Source organism: Zootermopsis nevadensis, unplaced genomic scaffold (genome assembly GCF_977971745.1).
Source record: "Zootermopsis nevadensis isolate Lab colony 2312 unplaced genomic scaffold, Znev_1.0 Znev_ptg000006l, whole genome shotgun sequence".
NCBI lineage: Eukaryota > Metazoa > Arthropoda > Insecta > Blattodea > Termopsidae > Zootermopsis > Zootermopsis nevadensis.
In genome coordinates, this window is record NW_028259138.1 from 9539059 (window position 1) to 9560696 (window position 21638).

The following is a 21638-nucleotide window of genomic DNA, read 5'->3' on the forward strand; positions in this document are numbered from 1 at the left end:
GTTAACCTTTCTGAAGAATGTTAGATAAAAAATTTTGCATGGACTTAACAGTAACATTTTTCAATAATTACTAGTAATTTGTTAATGTCCTTTTTATGAATAGGTACATCAGATTTGTTCTACTTTTATGCACTTCTACCTTATTACAATTATATTTCATTTTTGTTCGTTTAATAATGCTGTCTCAGCCCTATGTTCCCAAGAGGAATAAAAGGAATTAACTAACCCAATAATGCTGTCAGTAGGTCAGACTATATAGCATCAAATATTATGTTCAATGAATGATAAATTGGAAATGATTTTCAAATAAGCAGTGTGGCATAATTTAAGGTAATATCTAAGCATTTGCCTGGAGAGAATGAGAAAAACCACAAAACACGTTTTAGGATTGCTGGTCTTCAGGTCGATATTTGGACCCAGGATATCCCAAATACAAAGCATGAAGTGCTAACTACTCAGTTGTAACATACAGTCATACTCCAAATAGAATTTGTCTGTTCCCAGAATTAAGTTTATAATGATCTCAACAATATATTACATAGTCAGTCCACCATACGTAATGTTCCAGGACTGGGCTGGTTGTAATTATATTAGCAGGTTTATTATTTGTAGATCTGAAGCTGTCATGGTGATGTGACAAAATAAAGTTATCTTGGACTACCATCCAAGTCAGGTGGTTAAAAGGCACCTTTTAACCTCATGATACAGCTGGTAGCTGGAGAGAACTTTACAATATTTGTAAGCAAGTTCACAAATAAAGTTGGAAATTGTGTCCTACTTTTTTCACAATATGTTTGCCCGCTTATAACAACTAAAGAATTGCTTAACAGAATTCCATTACAATTGATAATGGGGAGTTTTAATTAAATTTGTTGACACATTCCAATTCTGGTTAAGTTCAGACAACAGTAATGGACACTTTACATGAAGACATGCATGTGTTTATGTAAGCAAAAGTGACAGGATGGGGAATCCCCAGTTAGGTACACCAGAAACAAAGACCATTACAAAACTGTTAAATATTTCACTATACATACTTCATTTCACACCAAAATAACAGTACCAATTACTGATGGAATGTACATTATGCACAATAAATAAATAATACATTAATGATATCCACAAAAAAATCAGGATACAATGAATATCTTCTTAAAACAGTACATGCCTTTTGAACAACAGAAAATACACTACAAATACAAAATGCAAAGAAAAAGAAAGTTTCTTATTAACACTGAAAAATATCATGTGTAGTTACAAACAGAACTTGCATGTGAACAACATGCACAGAGGTCATCATAATCTAATCTTCGAAAATCTTTACCACCAAACACACAACATAGTGGCAATGCCATTAAAAGCAAATACTCTGGTTCCCTCCCAAGAATAAGTTTTGTATTATACATCAACCATACCAATTTCCAAGGCAGAAAGGGCATTTTTTTTTAAATTTCATGGCTGTTGTGGAATAAGTCGCATTACATTGTAATACGAAGAAATTTCTGAACACGGTGACACAGGCACACAATATTGAAAATGCAAAATGCTGTGCACAGATCATTCCAAATACATTTCCATGCTGACAAGATAGAACTTCTTACTAAATGAAACCTAAAATTAAGTATTCCAAATGCTAGAGTGACATGACAGCATAAATACATGGAAATGAGGATGTTGTCAGTGTAAAAATGGTGAAGTAATCACAGTGTTCATCAGAATTCTTTGTGCCCAACACAAAGTTTAAATAAAATAAAATATATTCACATGCCAATTATTACACTGAATGTAAGTAGCATGTGACTTTGATAGATTATTCATGAAAATCCAAGAAATAATGCAAACTCGTTGACTCAAGTACTGACATAAAGGCATACTCAAATTACACTGTCATTTCTTATCCCCTGAAAACCTCAAATCTTACATTGGTTACCATCATTTCAGAGGAACACAATCTCCATCTTCACAGCACAATGTTCCTCCAGAATGTTGGTAACCACCTACAAAACCACGTGATATCAACTTGGAAAGCCACAATCTGAATTCTCGTTGCCACTGAAAACCTCAAATTTCACACTGTATTCTACTGAATTTTTACCTTAAAACTCAGATGAAGTACAAAATTTGTATGAAAGAAGAGTAAATCAGATAGACACCAAGACCTTCATTCCAACACATTGTTCCACGCCTGTAACTCAAAAGAAAACAGAGTTACTGCAGCTTGGTTAAAAAAAAAGTTCAAATTTTCTTACATTCTGGAAACTTAAAATGGTAATCCAAATTCCTACAACTGCATTGTTCACTGTACTCTTCGATGTTTCTGGCAAATAATGTGACTCAAAATAAACTTTTACAAAATAGACTCTTGCCATAAAAAAGTATAGTCAATAGTGATGGTAGTTCTGTTTCTATAAAATCTGATCTGTAATTTTGTTCTATATCTTTGTTTCCTTATTTGGTCTTATTCTGTGGAATTTCAAATATTTTTCACAAATATTTTTTTTTTCAAGGAAAAAGTATATGTGTGTATATTTTAAACTGTAAAACATCAAAGAACTCGAACAAGATCCAAGCCTATTCTGCGACGATTGATATCAACAGAAAACACCTTCACTTCAATCCTGTCTCCAAGTTGCACTATGGTGTTACGAAGTCGGCTCTGAGGGATCAGACCATCATGACCAACTCCAATATCCACAAAGCTACCAAAATGTGTTACATTTTGTACCCGACCTGTAAAAATTATAAAATCAGTCACATGATACTTGCACATAATTAACATAAACACTCTGTAGCTTAGAATTATAAAATTAAGCCCTTGGCTGGTAAGTACAATTCATAAAGCATATTCACACTCATATACTGAATTTAATTACAAAAGAAAATTGGAAAAAATATGTACAAAAATAATTATAACTATATCTCTGAGAGTCTATATAGAGAATTCCCATAAAACAGTTTCTGCATATGTGTTACTATAAGACAGTGACAGATAATATTAAAAAGATAAATTATTCTTCTTTTCATCTATCACAGTACTTGACAAATATTTCATTTTGGAAAGACAGAAAATGAAGACATCACCTGTGAGTACTGCTCCAGGACGAATATCTTCTAGGGATGTAATACTTCTGCGAAACAGGGGTTCCTGGAACTGAGACCGCAAATCATGTCCCGGAGACTTCTGCAGCCCTTCACTAATTAGTTTCATTTCAAATTCTGGCACACCAAATTCTTCTGCTAATTTGTTTAAACCTGGTGTACATAAACTAAACTCAAAATTTAAATTTACAAATATATTTCTAAAATAATTTATAGAGAGCTAAGGAAGAACTAAGAAAATGGTCAAACTCTCATGCACATGATAAACTAAGGTACACTATGCATAACACAAATGAAGGGCTTGAAATTTTAAAAGCCCAGGACCAGAAGCGATGTAAGCAAACAATAGCTTAAGCATCATAATTCCAGTCATTTGTAAACTTCTTGTCTTTGTCCATAGGTGGCTTATCTCTACATCCATTAATTTCAATTATTTATGTCACACCTCTACCAAGCTAACACATCAATTATGTCTGTCTAATAAAAAGAAAAATGTGAATTAATGTTAATGGCTTTTGTGAGTTCTGTGACTTGAGTCAGATGGCCAAACATAGATGGTGCTCATGCTCCATGATAGAACAAGTGGCAGGGAATGGGACTGGCAGTGATACAAGGATCATGTGTGAAAATTCAAAACCAGATGTCTACATACATACTCAATAAAATTGCCAACTTTTTATATTATTCAACTGTATATTTCAAGGCAACCAGGTGGAACTCACACCAAATGTAACTGGAAATTAATACTGAAATATGCAGATTGTGATAAAGAGTCTGTCTAATTGATGGTTGCAAAGTAACTTTCTGCTAATAAGCAAAAAATTATTGTCAGTATTATCATTCACATTATCACTCTAGCATTTATGCTGCATTGATAAGGCTGGACGTATGAGGAATGCACGTATTTCTTCTATTTTTCTGTAATTTACTGTCCACTGTCATTCTGACTTAACGATTCCATCTTTAGTTCTGGCCATACTGATAAAACACATACTTTAGAAGCACTTTTGTTTTATAAAGTGTACCAGTGACTTATCTGTGTCATGTTTTCAAACAAAACCAGGGCCAGAGATAATTGTTGTTCTTATTCATACTGTTATTTTTATTACTATTCTTATTCCCATTTTTTACATACTGTTATACTTCCTCCTTGTTATCCTAATTCCTACTGATATCCTTATTTGTACTGTTATTGTTATTCCTAATATTATTCTCATTGTTATTATTCTTCTTACTGTAATTTCCATTGTTCATGTAACAATAACAATGTTAATAACATTAAAAAGAACAATGATCTATGGACCCACTCTGGCTGGAAAACATGACAGATATGAACAGCCCCTAACATGTTCTTTGATGATGATGTACTCTAAATTTTATTAACACACCAGGTATTTTATGTGTAGGAAGAAACATATTATCGCACTTTAATTGCACACAACAAAGATCAACTTACCCACTGCTGTTACTGTGTTGCATATTTTACTGATGAAGACCGGTTTCCCCAAATCCTCTACCACAGTGCCACATTTAGCAATGAACCTAATTCAAAGCAGGAAATATGTGATAGTCAGAAGGAGACTATGTATAAAAAGAAAATTTAATGAAAGACTTCATTATGATCACATACAGAAGTATTTTACACAAGCTGTAAGAAACTTCTCTAGTGTCCCCCCCCCCCCCCCAGTATTAGTGAAAAAACTTAATTACCTGTCTTTACTGAAAGACAATGTTCTATTTCTTACATCTACACTTCTAAATACATTTTATTTCTTCATCTAAATTTGCAAGAACTCCAAGGCAAATAACATTTGGAAATGGTTCCTTAAAGCCAGCAATGTATTAGATATTAGGCATAAAAACTTTTAGTAGTAAAAAAAAATACTAGACTTAACATTTACTTAACATGGACAAAGTCTGTATCAGTATATGGAAGTGAAACCTGAACAATCAGACAAGGATATGAAAATATTATCAGCGCTGGAAATTAAATTTATCTATGAGAACTACAGGTTATGTACTACTAGATCATAAACACAAAACATTCAGGCTATAATTTAATTTATATAAAATTATTGAACCGAATGGAAACAGAATACTATACTAGACTAGAACAAGAAGCTGAGAAAGACCACTGAACAGATGGCAAAAAACTGTAAGAGGTCTCATGACATGATTATTATAATTATATATTACCTTAATGCTACAAAATAGGATTCTGGGTGAATCCATGTCCTGTCCAGTGGATTTTCTGTGTCATCAATACAAAACTTCTGTTTCTTACACTGACTGCTGCCTCCATCTGTATTTATATTCCTGAAATAAAAATACACATATTTGCATTATAAGAACCAGTCTGTGACTCAATCAGATCTCACATTTAATTCTGTAATATGAAATGAAATCCGTGGCATAACAGCTCCAGAGAGCCAAAGCCGACTAGCTAGACTGCTGGCCTCAGGTTCACATGCCTAAGCAGAGGTGAACGATCATCCAACCAGATATAGGTGATGTGTGGTCAATACGACGAACCCCCAGCCATTGCTAGCTTTCCTGACCAGATTACGCTACTTATTGTAGCTCTCCAATTTCCTCACGATGCTGGGTTGGCACCGGTCCCATACACTGGTCGAAAGCTCATGAGAAAATTTCTTTCCCCCCCCCCCCCCCGAGACTCGAACCAGCGCGCATTCTATATCGCCGGTCCGAAAGCATGATGCCTCAGACCGCGCGGCTACAGCGCGGGAATTCTGTAATATGCATGTTTATATAATTCAATGTGTTCAATCCTCAGACATATCTTGGAAATGATGACTGCAAGACTTACTTAAACATTTGTGTTTTCCGCATCCTTCTTCATTTGCAAGCATATGATAATCCCCTATTTTTTCAATGAAAATAAAAGTAAAATCCAGGCCATTTAGCTATGTAAATGTGGTACTAAGGTAAATAAGTTTAGGAATGACATAATTAATCTTATTATGATCAATGCTCCATCTTTTGTCTCTCTTTGTGATGCCATATTTCTGCCATTCCACCAAATGGCATTTGAACCAAAGGACATTTCCATGAAGCTTGATATGGACGGTGTAGTCTTTAGTAACTCACCTCTTCTGAGCTGTCTCTGGAATTATTCTAATGAAACCTGCACACTGTTCAAATGTTTTTGGTCCGATGCCTTTTACTTGTTTCAACTGCTGTCGATTGATGAATGATCCATTGGCTAAACGCCATTCAATTATCTTTTCAGCTCTTGAAGAATTTAGACCTGCTATTTTCCTGAAAATGTACAACATTTAAGACATATTATCAATTTTTATCTGTGATAGTAACACTGTTCATTCTATCCATGTGTTTTCCAAAATGTTTCTTTTGTGTTCTACTGTGCACTAAGCATTAAGAATATCATGTTACCATATTTTCTCAACTATCATGCACACATCCTCCTTAATAAAAAAATAAATAAAATAAAATAAGACCAAATATTGGCATGTGTAGCTTATTCATGATGACACTGGAAAAATTACTCATATTATTAACATTCAAAATCTCCTCTTACTTTCATATTCCCAAGCATCAACTATATGCAACCACAATGTAAGAATATATTTTAATCTGTAACACACTGTGGGCAACAAAAGAAGAAGAAAAATAAGTCCTCAAAATCATAAATATGAATCAAATTCTCAGTGTTGTAGAACTGACATCAATACTGCAACCACCAGTTGTATGTATAAATGGGAATTTATATCTACACTGAAAGAATGGCTATGGAGAAACCGCAAGTTCACACGAAAGAGGGAAAAAAACTGCTATGTCCACCATCCAAGAAAAGAATGCCATCAAACATGTGTTTCATGTGCAAGAAACCTATGTGTATAGAATACACCATGGAATTTTCTGAGGCCTAATGATAAAGCGATAAGTTTACCCATTGCACGTTTTCACACAAACATTTTGATCATTTCTTTGCATACTATGTTAGAACATAGAACTACAAAAATTTATGACCTTGGAGAATTAACACCAAATCACAGCTATGACCATACTTCAAGCAATCTGTAGCAGCTCATGTCTACTGACATTGAAACATACTTCTAAAGTTCTCATTTGCTAAGCTACATTATGATGCAAACATTGATGTATACTACTTAAAAAAACAACAACCAATTAAAACCAAAATAGTGAGAAACACTGATGTATATTTCAGTCAAATCCAGGACAATCCTTCATTCTTCAAATCTGAAAATCATAAACTCTTCTTCCTTTGGGGTAAGTACAAAATAAAGCACTTCAGTATAATTTCCTCTAACCTCCTGTTACTTCCTCTGTCTTGGGTCCAAAAATTCTCTTCAGCATTCTGTTCTGAAAATATCCCCAATCTACGTTCTTCCCATATGACAGACCAAGTTTCACACCCTCTTAAATAACAAGTATAATTACAGTTGTGACTATTTCAATATTATCTTTCTAATTATTCTAAACAAGGAATCTTGAAGTTACCTGAGTAAGCAATGAGACGCTGTGTTTACATCCACACCCACAAAGCTGACACACTCTACTACCACTTCATCAAGTGTTGCACTCAGCTGTTTTTCAGGTACATCATGCTGATACATGCCTACGCCCAAGTGCTTTGGTTCTACTTTTACTAGTTCTCCGAGGGGATCCTGCAATCTCCGTGCCAAAGAAACTGCAAGTATAGCAAAAACAGGAAAATGTTGATGGCTGTACAACTGGATACACTTTTAAGGGTTACCCTTCCAAGCAGATTTTGCATCGTATTAAAATAAATCATATCGGTATTCTCGCAAATTATCTGAGAACATGCTGCCATTACCTGCACTGATGATATTTGGATCTGTGTCTGGAAATTCCTTCTGAGCTATAGGACTACATGAGTAGATACTTGCTCCCTGTTCACACACAATAGTGAACTTCACATCCAGAGGAGAAAACCAGCCTTTCTGAATCAGATCACTTAGGTATGATTCTGTTTCACGACAAGCTGTACCATTACCCAAAGCAATCAATTCGCATCTGTAAACAAAGCATAACATGGGAAGACTTGAAGATCTCATGAGCATGAAGATGGCTGTCTTCTCGAATGTTGCACTGTGCAGTCTGGTAGACACTAATAGACATTTCAGAAGAGCTTACTGCCCTCTTTATTAGTCGTTAGTCATGTAGTATGCCATGCCATAGTGTGAGGGACGGACTAGCATTGTACTTTCCCTAAACCAACTACCTTCTACTTGCTCTGGAAGGGTAATTGTTGATTGACTGATAGACATATTGACACCCAGTGTCTGCACTAAAAAATAGTCATAAAACACTTTACACAGCACCTAAACGAAAACTTCACAAGTGACTTTTTCTTTTTCAGATACAAGGGTACAAACTGGCAAAACTCATCAGCAATGTAAATCTGAGAGGTTTTCAAGTTTTCTTCACTGTCATATCTTTAAATTTTGAGTAAAATGTATCAGTAGCAGGAACCTGGCACTCGGCCATTCTTCATTTAGACAAAATTTACAAATTCCATACTGTTACTTAATTTCATAAACCATCCAGATGAAACCTCAACATTCTCCTACTAACACCAAGGTTTTATGATAGAACTTAGCTTTCTGTGCACACAAGTGTACTTCTTTATGGTTGGTGAAAATCATACCAAAGGAAACAAAGTTCCATAAAAATCTAACTTACTTGTATTTTACAAGTAGATCTCTAAGCTTACGTGCACTGGAATCTGAATTAGGATGTATCTGTCTGTCAAATGGTGGATAAATCACATCAGTTGCCAATACACTCCCACTGCATGAGGTAATGCCCATTTTACAACCATTTTGAAAACCTACAATTAAAATAAATACAGAATTAACACTGATAAGTAGCAATTTCATATAATATTTATTTCCTAATACATAACATAAAAAGGACAATTGTCCTTGTGAGGAAGGAAAGAGAAAATGCAGCAGAACATAATATCCTACTATAAAAATTTATGAAACATAAAATATATGTAGAATATATAGTCAATATTGAATTTTACTTAGCTCTGTACCTTACCTAATTTGAAACTTAGTCTGTTAAGTAGGATTTGAGATTTTCACAGCAGTGAGTCTGAAGATGGATGTCTTCGGGGTTGTTGCACCATGAAGTTCAGTAGAAGTTTAACAACATTTCATAGGTCCTTGCTGCCTCCATCATCAGGGCAATCCGTACCTCTGAAAAATTGGTAAACTTCTACCAGACTACAGAGCGCAATAACCCAGATGACAGTTTCTCATTCTATCAGTTTGTTGCAAGAATAAAGTCACCACAACCCAAGTAGCAAAAGTGTGTGACAAAATACAGAAATAAATAGTCATCTTCACATTTTTCCAGCTTTAGTCAACTGTTAACGGCTTACATTTCATTATCATAACCTGTACACATCAATTAAGTCTACAGTTATCTTTGTTTCAGTTTCCCAGTCAAATAAACTGTAATGATTTAATCATATTCTGCATGAAATCTATGTTCTTTATATCAATATGTACTTTACTGAATGGTTTACAGAAAACAAATACAGTAGTAATTTCATATACTTAAAAAGGTTCTGCTTATAACCTGAAAGAAAAGAATACAAATTTATGGTTTTATAACAAGATATTAAGAAATAATAGCATTAAAATAGTGTAAAAAACTTTTTAACTATTCAAAAATAAAACATAATCAGGCATTATATGCTGATATGTTAAGAACATGCAAAAAGGAAAAAATAAATAATGTAAAAAGAATTGTTACATATCCCAAAAGAAAAGACAAAAGTAAAAGTAAAGCAGTCCCACCATGTAGATCACTTGGGGGGAGCGAAGGTATAGCTCCTACTCATTCTTGACCTCAGCACTAGACGGGGTGAGTGGTCAGCATCACGCCCCGGCCGCGCTTTACCCCCGGGAAAGGACCCCGGTACCCATTGGATAGGAGGCTGGGTGGTCCCCAGAGCCAGTCTGGATGCAGAGGCTACAGGAAAAGTCCTCTGCCCCATCAGGAATCGAACCCCAGTGATCCAACCCATATCTAGTCACTATATTGACAGAGCTATCCCGGCTCATTAAAGAAAAGATACAAATGTTTTTCTATGGTCAACTCATCAGATGCTCTTTTTTAAAGGACAAAGAGCATGCATAGAGGAAATAAACTTTACCTGGATCAATTCCTAAAACTGTTTTTCCCCTGACAGGCGGCAAAAGCAGCAACTTTTTCAGATTGGTCGCAAACACTTCAACTGCTGCATGCTCAGCCTTCTGACTCAGTTCATATCTGACCTGCCGCACCAGCAATGGCTGAACTGACATAAAGAACAACTTATGCACATAGATTAAATTCAGAAAATGCTATCAATCGATTTTGAGTCTTTATCCTCCTGTGCCCTTCCTATTTAACTATCAACAAATTATAATATATATAACTACATTGGGTTATTATAACCAGGAACTAATTATATGCTTAATTAACATAAACTGCAACATGGTAGAGACTACATAACAAAAATATTTTTTTTTAAAGAAATACATTGGAAGTCCATTATAACAAAAGTTTGTAACAGCACAAAAATCAAAACTTAATTAAGTTATATGAAGTTTTAAAACTGAATATACAAACAATAAACCAGTGAAATGCAGGAGTTGATACGGAGACTGATTGTTATTTATGTGAAATATATTACTGTAAATATGACCGCAAGAATCATCAAGGTCTAAATGGTACTCTGTTTAATACAAATTTGTTACATTGATCATCTGTAGTATTTTATTTTCCTGAAATAGGGGTACTGTGCATTCTTGAACTTACTAAGTCTTGTATAAGAATCCCTGATACTCTGTTCTATTAATCTTTGTCGTAATGGATATGACATTCCTTTGCATAGCCAATGTCTGCCACAAAACTCCATCAAATGGTGCAGTACCCAGTCTGGTATGTTGATCTTCACAGATAACACTTTGAGGTTCTCCCCTCGATTTATTGCAAGTACCTAAAGGCAAACACATTACACTTACAGTCTTTTGTTATTCTGTAATAGGAGAGTTAACAGATGGGAAAAACTGTTAACTTAAAAGTCCAATATGTAAGAATGGAAACAGCATATACCAGATGAAGGTTACATATATGCACGCATGTGAATGCACACACATACGCATTCCCACGCACATGCCCACACCCACATACAGAAATGAGCCATACAAAAGATTCACAGGGCTGCTATCAAAAATAAAAGCGGAGACTAATGAAAGCCCTGTAAGCAGAATATACACAAGCATTATTTTCAAATTCTGGATTATCAATAAAATATTATGCCAGTTTTCTTACTCAGTCAAATATAGTTTAAAACTATACAAATCATGTGGTCTTAATGTATTTTCAAGTGCCATAAATCAATGACACATCACGTGAATATAGAGACGGATGGGTGAACAGACATGACCAGCCCTATACGTGTTCATCTCATGCACATTATGCAAAGAACACACAATAATATTGCATCTCATTATGACTTGTTCAATTCTTCACAAAATCAGTATGTACTAAATGTTACAGTAAATATAAATTTATTATTTTTAAATTATTATTATTTGGTGGAGATTTTAAAAATTTACTTCGCATCAATGTTTTTTAGCTTATTTAATAATGCTTTCTCAACTGCATGGTGTATATAATGCCAAATTGGAGGCCAATTGTGACAGTTAAATGGAAAAGATGTGGGAGAAAGCATTTGCAGCCTATTTTAAGATATGATCCCAGTATCTGCCTGGATGTAGTGATAGAACAGTTATTCAACAAAGATTCAAACTGGGGATGTCTGAAATAAAAGCGTAGGAGTGCTTATCACCACCTGACAAGTGGTGTCTACATTTACATTGAAAAGTTCTTTATCATAAGATTACATTGCATGCTGTAGACAGTACTAACCTGGTAAGGTTTGACAGATTTGACAGGGGCAGAAAATTTGAAATAGTTTTCAAACTTGCTTTCAATATAAGCTTTATCTTTATGGTTGTTGCTCAATGCTTCCTTCTTCACATCTTTCGTACTATCAGTTTTTCTCTCTCTTGTAGCCCGTGCTTTACTTGTTTCTAAGAATATGCCTGCATTTTCTTTTCTGAAAACAATTAAAGTGTGGTGGAATTTAAGGTTTTCAGGCAGTGAAAATGTTGATTGTGGCCTTCTGGGTTATATCACTGCATAGTCTTGCATTTGGTTACCAACAATTGGTAGGAACCAACTGCCTCCATCTTCTACTACCATCAACAGTGTAGCATACAGAAGTGACAGTTTGCAACACTAATAAGACTGCACATAAACCATAAGATGATAATCTTAATAAATAAGCACTTGAAACTGATTACTGTAAACCCTGTTTGGAGAAATGGAGTATTATTTCTCTATACATAGGGTAAAATCTCAAAATGACAAACCTTCATCCACAGAAGAAAGTCTTAGGTTCTGTTTAGATATTTAGACTGCATTTGGATCAGCTGTAACCTCTGTATAACACGGTCCACGAATTTCAGTCCCCTTAATTTTAATTTATTACACAGAAGAATTAATTTATTTTACTTGTAAAAGTATGTGGGTATTCTGTAACTCAAGATCCTAATTACAGTATTTTGAAAAACAAAGAATAAAAAAAAAATCCATTTACTGCCTAACCTCCTTTAATGCTAATTTGTGGTAGACAAAGAGTGGTGCTCTAATGGGGTTTGGCTGTATATGGTCATAGTTTAGTAATACAGTATAATGTTTAAATCTTCTTTATTTTATATTATAAAAGTAAAGTAAAGTTTGTCCCACTATACGCCATGTAGGCGTTTGGGGGGAGAGGAGGTATACCTCCTCTCTTCCTTGACCATGGCACTAGATGGGGGTGAGTGGTCAGCATCACGCCCCGGCCGGCTTTACCCCCGGGAATGGACCCCGGTACCCATTGTAGAGGAGGCTGGGTGGGCCCCAGAGCCGGTCTGGACGCAGAGGCTAGAGGAAAAATCCTCTGCCCCCGTCGGGCATCGAACCCCGGCCGTCCAGCCCGTAGCTAGTCACTATACTGACTGAACTATCCCGGCTCATATTTTATATTATACCTCTATAAAATAAAAACCATATCATGTTATATGAGATTATGGAAGCACAAGTATCTGTTGGTAGGTGGCTCAAACAACAGCAGAAGTACCTAATTCTGAGAATAGATGATCCTATCAATAACAGGCTATAATAAAATACTATTACGCTGTGTGAAATTATGGTACAAATATGTTAATTATGAATACAGCTGGTGACAAAATCAGCGTCAACATCAGCAATGTCAACGAGAATAAAACTGTGAGGCTTTGTTAGAATCAAAGCATGTAGTGGTGAACCGAAGCCTGAGAACTCCTGCACCATAAGATTTAATTCTGTGAATTGCATTCACATGCTCAAAGTAAGGAATGACTTTCTCGTGAATTAGATACAAATGTTATGAGACCAATATGGATATCTATTCCTTTGATTGCTATAAAAATTCCTCTGGTGTTACATTATATGCACCTGTGCTGTTATATTAAGAGAATGTGGGACTAGTATAATTAAATTTTGAGTTTTATTATCAGCTTTGAGTGCAGTTTTTAGGTGCATGCCTTCAAATCATTTAATTAATTTTTCTTCCTGTTTTCACTACCAGTTTGACTGCTGTTATCCTGTTATATCTTCAATTTTTAATCATATTTAAAATGTGTCCTGTTCTATATTGTTATACATACATGTTTAATATAAATATTTTAATTGTAGAGAAAAATCACCTACTAAAAATGTTAATTACATTATGCCATACATTTTAAATTAAATTTTACCAGTTCAGATAAAGTTCAATAAAAGTTTAAAAGCATTATAACATCATATTTTTGTTGTTTTACTTACAATTTGCGAAGTAAGTCCAGGACACCTTTGTCCTTGCTGATAATATCTGCTATGATATGTTGAATCCCCAATTCAACATCTTTCACAGAATGTAGTCCCTTCTTCATTGGGTCTACAAAAGTCTCACTTGACACAAACCATGAACCATTGAGTATTGCATTTGCAGCTTCATCGAGTCCTAGTTGACGAGCTCGTACAGCCAGAGTATTTTTGCTGCCTACTTTGTATGGGCTGTACTGTTATTTCAGAAGCACACATACATTAGTTATTACAAACCATGCTGCCGCACTAGACTTTCTATCGTATTAACATATAAAACTGGCACCACAATATGGTAACTGTGTTATTTCAATACAAAGTTATTCAGAAGGAATATATCATACTTTGTGGGAATGTTAATCAAGTATTTCTGAGTAAAAAAGTTTCTAGTAATACAATTGTCATTTTAGAAGATTAAAGAGTCAGAATTTTCAAAGTTAAAGACTGCAAATAATGAAATGCCATAATTCTAGTTCCACAGTGTATACCATTAAAATGCAACATATGATAAAGCGATATTTCTGCTACAAGAACTGAGTATCCAAACCACTAATATCAAAAATGTTATTTCTGCAGTTAGAAAATACAGCGAAGTCAAAAGTTTCAAACAAATAAAGAGTGACTGGAAACTCTTCACAACCCATCAATGATACATATTCCATCTGACAAAAAATAATTTGCACTGAAATCAGGAAACGAGAAACCATGTTATATAAAGTGTTAGAAATGTCCACCATGTTCAGCAATGCAAGTATTTACTCTTTTCTTCATGTTTGATCAAACCAGTGAAGAGTTTCTGCAGTGACATACATTGTTCACCAGATGAAATATTGTCAATTTCTTTGGTATAGGAAAATCACAAAATGTACCCCTAAATGCATCTTGACAAGTTAAGTAAGAACACCCTGAAAGAGACTCCCTCTTGAGAAGCTAACAGTCACACAGCTAGTTGAGAAATGTCCTGATTTTTATGAGACCCCAAAGTTCATTACAGTGTTTACAACAGCCTGCCATCAGTCCGTATCTTAAACTGCATAGATCCAGTCCACACCTTCCACCCTATTTCCCTTCTAAATTGTTACTTCCTTTCATGTTTTCAGACCAAAATGTTGTATGAGTGGCTTGCCCATCTTTTCCTTGATTTGAATGTGTTAATGTTTGGTGAATAGGAAAAATGATCCTAAAATGAGCTGCAAGTTTTCAAAAGGTCCAATAGTGAAATTAAAAACAGAATCAATGGATTAAACTGTTTCAAGGATTAAGTCCATTAGTGAGCTTTTATAATGACAGTGCTTCATCTTCATCTATGCCAAAGCACCACCAAACCAGAATTCTCGGAACTCAAAAATTACGAAACAATTGTCTAAAAATAACCACAACACTTCTGCAGACTCCTTACATCTATTGTCCAAAAAGTAAAATGTTCCACATTCATCCTGCGGCATTCACAGCTATCAAATTAGTGAACCACATAAATGGGCCAGCTATCAAAAGGGAACTGTTTCACTGTGTTAAAATTTTAATTTAAAAATAAATCTTACTCGTCAATTATCATTACACCCCTTTTATTAAAGGGAAGAGCAGCACTAAAATTTTGTTGTACCAATATTGATTACAGCAAAATATTTTTCCATAAGGGTGTATGATACTTCGGTATGAAATGAACAATATTTTAATTATTCTGAGACATTGTTACACGGAGACTGTACTGTACATGGAATGGATCAGAAGAACAGAATTACAGATATTAACAAAAGGTGTTAAATTTGATTATATTTTGAAATTTAATCCCTGTCAAAGACCAACATCTCTACATTCATTATGAGCTTCATAAAGATCAGACTACTGACTCAAAATTGCTTGTACAGACTGAGAGATATAATTCTCCTGCTTGTCTTTTTTGTTTATGTTTTAGGAAATATGGCAGCACTCAGAATTGCTGAAATGAACTTGAGTGTAATCATAAATCATTAAAACCAACAGTCTTGCTAACACCTGCAAGTACACAACAATTGTAAACATTCAGTTCTTTACTCACTATGTGATCTAGTTCATTAATGCTTCGAGCACATCGAATGCACTGTTCCAAAAGTGGTGTAATCTTCCCCAGCTTTGTAATGTTGTTCCTCACAAAAGAAGCCCTCTGTTTGACAGATCTAAAATAAATACAACAATAATCAGGCTTAAAAAATATGTTCACCTACTCAGCTTAAACCAGGTACACACATATATATATATATATATATATATATATATATATATATATATATATATATATATATAAAAACTTTGTTCATAAATTCTAACCATCCATTTATTTTGAATATTAATTCAGTTATAAGTAGCTGAAATACAAAAGCACACACATACTTGGCAATCTCGTATGAAGCTTTAACATCTCTTAGTTTTTCTGGAGACATGTCATTTGTCAGTTCTTTTCTGTACCGTGCAATAAAAGGAATGGTATTCTCTTCATCTAGGAGGCGTATAACATTCTGTGCTATTTTGATCTCAATTTCCTGTACTTCAGCCACCAACTCTGCTTCTGTCCACTCCTGCAATATAAATGGTTAGGATGATCTAAAATAGAATTTATTTCATGTATTCATCATAACTCCAAAAACAAAATGCTTCCGTGTAGGAAAATGTCTGTCTTCTGGAATTTTATGCCATGTAATCTGGTAGCAATGATCACTCTTATCATGAAATATCAATATATACCAGACTACATGACATGCAACATCTCAAAAGAAATCCGGCTTTCTTCAGCCCATTAAGAATGATTTGGTCCTTAAAATCCCCATTCACTTCCGCTGACCAGGATGACAGAACATTACAAGTTATCTATACAAAATGTGTTTTGGTCTAATGTCCAGTCACCTTTGAGAGATTATAAGATTGTACTGACAGATTTTTATTAGTATATTTCAAGTAGGTTTCTTACAAGAAGGTATCTTACTATACAAATTGCACTATTTATCAATAAATAAATTATATATATACACACACATATATGTAGTTAATTTAAGTTAACCTAAATCAATAACTGTACAGAATTTAAAATAAACATGCTACTTGAAGTTGCCTCCAACACACGTTAAGTGACTCTTCACAGTAAACTGCTTCACAAAACCCAATCCCATTGCAGTCGCAACTTTATATACGCAGATATTAAATAACAGTTATGTGCACACAATATAGTTAAAAAAATTAAAACACTGTATTTTGAGAAATACAAGATCAACAGCCAAAACCTTGAAAACACAACTGTGCTGAATATAAAAGTGTAATAAGCCATCGGAAAGGGGATTTTTATTAGCTCTGAAATGAGCATAAAATGAGCTCTATCACAATTACGGCAGAAGTTATACCACCAAACATGTTTTTTTTAAGATTTCAGATTATGAGAAGTTTGCTTACCTCAAAATAAGTTTCTGCATGTTGCATTTGCTGAGGATTAGAACTGCTAGGTGCATCTGTAAGAGCAGGCTATCGGGGAGAAAAAAGTGTGAAATTAAATTAAAAGTTCTTTCCACTATAACATGATACTCATGAACAGAATGCACAAAATGGGTATATACAAAAGGCTTGCAAGATATGAACAGTAAAACAAATTTGAAAGTTTCAAATATAATCATTGTCAAATACAACTACAGTCTGCCGAAGTATGAGGAAAGTAACAATCTAAGAGTGTTGAGAGTTGTGCTGTATAGCAACATGTTTCATGCGTGCACTCGTGCTGTACCAGAAAAGTAACTCACCTCTATAGCAAAACAATGATCTCTGATAAAACTTCTCACAGAGGAACAAAATGTTCCATGGAGGTTCATGACAATATGTCCAATGCGTGAGGACAACTTTTGCCTATTTACTGAAAAAATAGATCAATAGGCAATGTGTCTGACAACATGTGACTGTCAGCCACTGCTAATTCAAGAGACTGCAGTGCTACTACAGGTAACGTAAGACATATATGGAGAGATGACACTGTATAGAGTATCTGAGGTAAATTCTACTCTTAGAGGATTTGAAAATAAATGTGTTCTTACCAAGATTTATTAAATGATATACAATCCTTAAAATTATGTACTCTTAATATCTACAGCTGCATATATGGTCTTCTTACAATTACAAAACTGCATTTAACATAAAATAATTACTTACAATAAACTTGAGCATTATTTGTGCTGAATACAAAAGATGAATGCTTAATAGGAGGGTTACATCCATTTGTATTAATGTTTCATCTCCATATCACTTACAAGTCAATTAAATTTGGTATGGTAAGTGTTGTCCATCAGCCCATTATAACCCCTACTTTATATGAATTTCTCAAAAATACCTGTTTTCTATTGGGATACATTTACATAGAACATTGGGATCAGAAATGCCCATAGGGAAGTAATGTATTTACAATTGGTTAAAGATGGGCAAGGGCTCATTCTTACAACCCATCCCAACAGCAGTTTGCTGAAAAGGTAATGTGGGACATGAATGGGCTCAGTTTTAGTATTGTTTTACAGTGAGGATATTTTATGCCTCTGTCATTAGGACTAGGAAACATGGCAACTAACAGTGACTGTGTGTAGTGGAAAGGCTAATCTATCCCATACTACCAGTATAACCACCAAATTCACTCAGTGTTTGATTATGAGATTTGCTGTCCATCTTGTGATTAGCCAACAATGAAGTGCCTTCATGTTGTAATATGCTTATTGTGGATATTGTTATTTGTAGTTTATTTAACGATGCTTTTTCAGTAGCTCAGACTATACAGTATTGAATAAGAGGATGACAGCACATTGGAAAGGATGTGGAAGGAAGTGGTCATGGCCTAATTTACAGTGCTATCCCAGCATTTGCTTGAAAGGACCATATATTATGGAGTAAGTCAATGGTTAACACAAGTAAATGATGGTAAATTAGATTGTAACAGTATTTTTCTCATCTTGTGACTTAATTATACTCTCAGTACTTTTATTGTGTGGTATACGTAAGTTGTTGAATTTCTTATTTTATGAAGAAACAGAGAACAATTTTGTGACAATTCTGAAAGTGACACACACAATAGTTTCTACTAGAAAGAACAACAAAACATCTGGTTCACATGAATGAAAATTCTAATGTATTATGCATCTCAGTTAAAATGAAGCTGTATATTTACTTATTTCTTGCTTATTTACTGACACTGTTAATAACTCAAGATATATGGCCTCAAATGACAGTGATTGATGAATAATAAACTGGAGATGCCTAATTCAAGATAAATATAAAGTTTTCCAATAGAAAAATAAATAAATACCTCATTCTTGATCTCTTCTTTGACTACTTTGATTTCCTTAGCAGTACTCTTAACTGTTGCTTTTGGTTTTCTTTCTTTTGCAGCAGTTCGGTTTTTCTTAGGTTTCTCAGACTTGATAGTTTTTGTACCCTCTGTTTTAACTTTCTTCGTTTTCTTAACAGATAGTGGTTCATATTCATCTTGTGAATCTGAATCAATTTTACGTTTCTTCGAGAGTGATTCAAATGGTTTGATATCTTCATCAGAATCGGATAAAATCACAATAACTTCTTCCATTATCGTTTCCGCATATATGTCAATGATCTACCTGCAAGCATCAACACTGTCTAAATTCTAAACAACAGAATTTACTTTAAACAATAATTCTGTTATTATAAACACACGTAACAATGATGATGATTCCTTGGTGTAATTACTTTACTATAATACTATGTTGTATCAGATAAGTCTGCAAACAGCTATTAAAACTGTGTATTTAATCTATTGCATTATATTGTATTTGTATTCGCATATTCTACATCCTTGGCTTAGGCCTATAAAGGATCTATGGAATGTAAATAAATTCAACTCTATTCTGTTCTCTTCTAAAGATATAAATAGTGATGAGCACTATTTTTATCGCCAATACATAAAATTGGATTCTGTCGATACCTCTTACGCAAAATTCGCTAAATTTATGGATGGGTCAAATGTTCACAATTATATCAACCACGATACGGAAAAAGTGTAATCACAAATTCTCAGACCTACAGAATATCTAATTGCCATATTGACTGCAAGAGTACATTAGACAGACTTCCTTTCAAGCATATGATCTTCTTATAACAGGTAGCATTACCAATGAAATAGAATCACATTCTCACTTTCATTAGTACTTGGTATAGTTAAATATGAAAACAAAGAATTACCGTATTTACAGCTTTGCCGGTATCATGTTTTCAAATTTCATGTCGTAACCAAAAGTAACCTGCCTAAGAGCGAATAACAATCATTTTTCATTAGCAACCTCGTGTAGACAAGTCACGTGTATAAACGGAATCTCCGACTAGTGCGCACGCATCAAAATACATACCATCACAACAGATTAAATCTCCACCACATAAATAATACCAACCTATTAGGCATGGGGTGTGCAATGCGTGCCGTATATCCATTGGTAATAACTTGTCTGATACGAAGGTGACATAAAGAGAGATATGGCAGGGAAAGGCCGAATTAAAAACCTTCACCACGATACCGACGCTTATCTTTTATGGCAGTGTCGAAACGCTGTCAATGGAATGGCTAATTATACAATACCAATGTCAAGTTTACTCAAGTTTTTTGGTTAGTATGAGGAAAGAAATGTCACAGGTGGTAACGGACACAGCAAGTACATCTGAAACGTAAACATCAAGATTATATCGAATTACAATTCATAACACTTTCGTCGTCATATTTGCCACTGTGAGAACCACAAATTGTATCACTAAAATGAGAAATGTTCCATTACTTAACGTGGATTTAACAAAATGGCATATGACACTAAAGGAAACGTCTTATCTCTAGTATTGTCTGTTCTAAACTGTTTGTATAAGAAAGATGCTAAGTGACGTTTATGCCAGTAATAATTATTGTATTTACAAATTTAAATAAAATCTGAAATACCAAGCAAACATTTGCAAACCTTGCTAAATTTAATTCTGCAAGGCATAACTCAGAACTGTCATCATGACCACATATCTCACACCTTGATATGCCTAAATTGTATTGACAGTTACTTCTCATGCAGTATATAGACTTCATGCAAAGCGCACTATGATATTCATACCAATAAGTAGATGATGTTCTATTCTATAAGAATAATTATATAAACATAATATTTTTTACAATTTGAATAACACTACAAAATATTATTTCAATGCATGTACTTACATGTAGTAAGCCAGGGTAGCTCATTGTATTTAATCCCCAGCAAAGGTGAGAAATTTTTCATCTAGCCTCTGCATTCAGACAGACTCTGAGACCCAGCCTATTATCTAATGGATAACTGAGAGTCCCTTCTCTGGAAGTAAAGCACAGCCAAGGCCTGACACTGATAATTAACTCCATCTTGTATCAAGATCTACCTCCCCCATGCATATGTAGCTGGACAGTTTTACTTTACTTACATATGTGATTGTTGATGACCACAATTAACACCGAAACATACTGTTCAATTGCACAAACAGGATCAGTACTATGTAATTTTTTTACACCACCTGAAGTGTATGATGTT

At 34.4% G+C, this 21638-nt stretch overlaps 1 protein-coding gene across 5 annotated transcripts; it reads right to left on the reverse strand.

Moving 5' to 3' along the window:
* Positions 1-1015: 1015 nt before the first annotated feature.
* On the reverse strand, positions 1016-21054 carry LOC110831480 (S1 RNA-binding domain-containing protein 1). 5 transcript variants are annotated; one of them, XM_022067511.2, is made up of 17 exons: positions 20496-21054; positions 19382-19688; positions 17500-17568; positions 16450-16634; positions 16118-16235; positions 14041-14276; positions 12058-12247; positions 10942-11122; positions 10295-10438; positions 8809-8956; positions 7940-8139; positions 7603-7792; positions 6208-6378; positions 5296-5415; positions 4556-4641; positions 3082-3252; positions 1016-2730 (listed from the first exon to the last, which is right to left on the reverse strand). In XM_022067511.2, exons 2-17 carry the CDS (start codon positions 19655-19657, stop codon positions 2546-2548), a joined length of 2670 nt encoding a protein of 889 aa, XP_021923203.2. In that variant the 5' UTR covers positions 19658-19688; positions 20496-21054; the 3' UTR covers positions 1016-2545. The 5 variants fall into 5 exon arrangements, with proteins under 5 accessions (XP_021923203.2, XP_021923200.2, XP_087199784.1 ...); XM_022067508.2 differs by lacking the exon at positions 20496-21054 and adding an exon at positions 20290-20443; XM_087343658.1 differs by lacking the exon at positions 20496-21054 and adding an exon at positions 20128-20209 and having other exon boundaries at positions 19382-19684.
* Positions 21055-21638: the final 584 nt, after the last annotated feature.

Bases quoted from the DNA above. Each gene is read 5' to 3' on its own strand.
- LOC110831480 (XM_022067511.2), bottom strand. From the start codon at position 19,657: ATGGAAGAAGTTATTGTGATTTTATCCGATTCTGATGAAGATATCAAA. The intron at 16,236-16,449 runs GTATGTGTGTGC...TATTTATTTTAG, and splicing joins GCTTCATACGAGATTGCCAA to ATCTGTCAAACAGAGGGCTT. The intron at 4,642-5,295 runs GTAATATATAAT...GCTTTGAATTAG, and splicing joins TCCTATTTTGTAGCATTAAG to GTTCATTGCTAAATGTGGCA.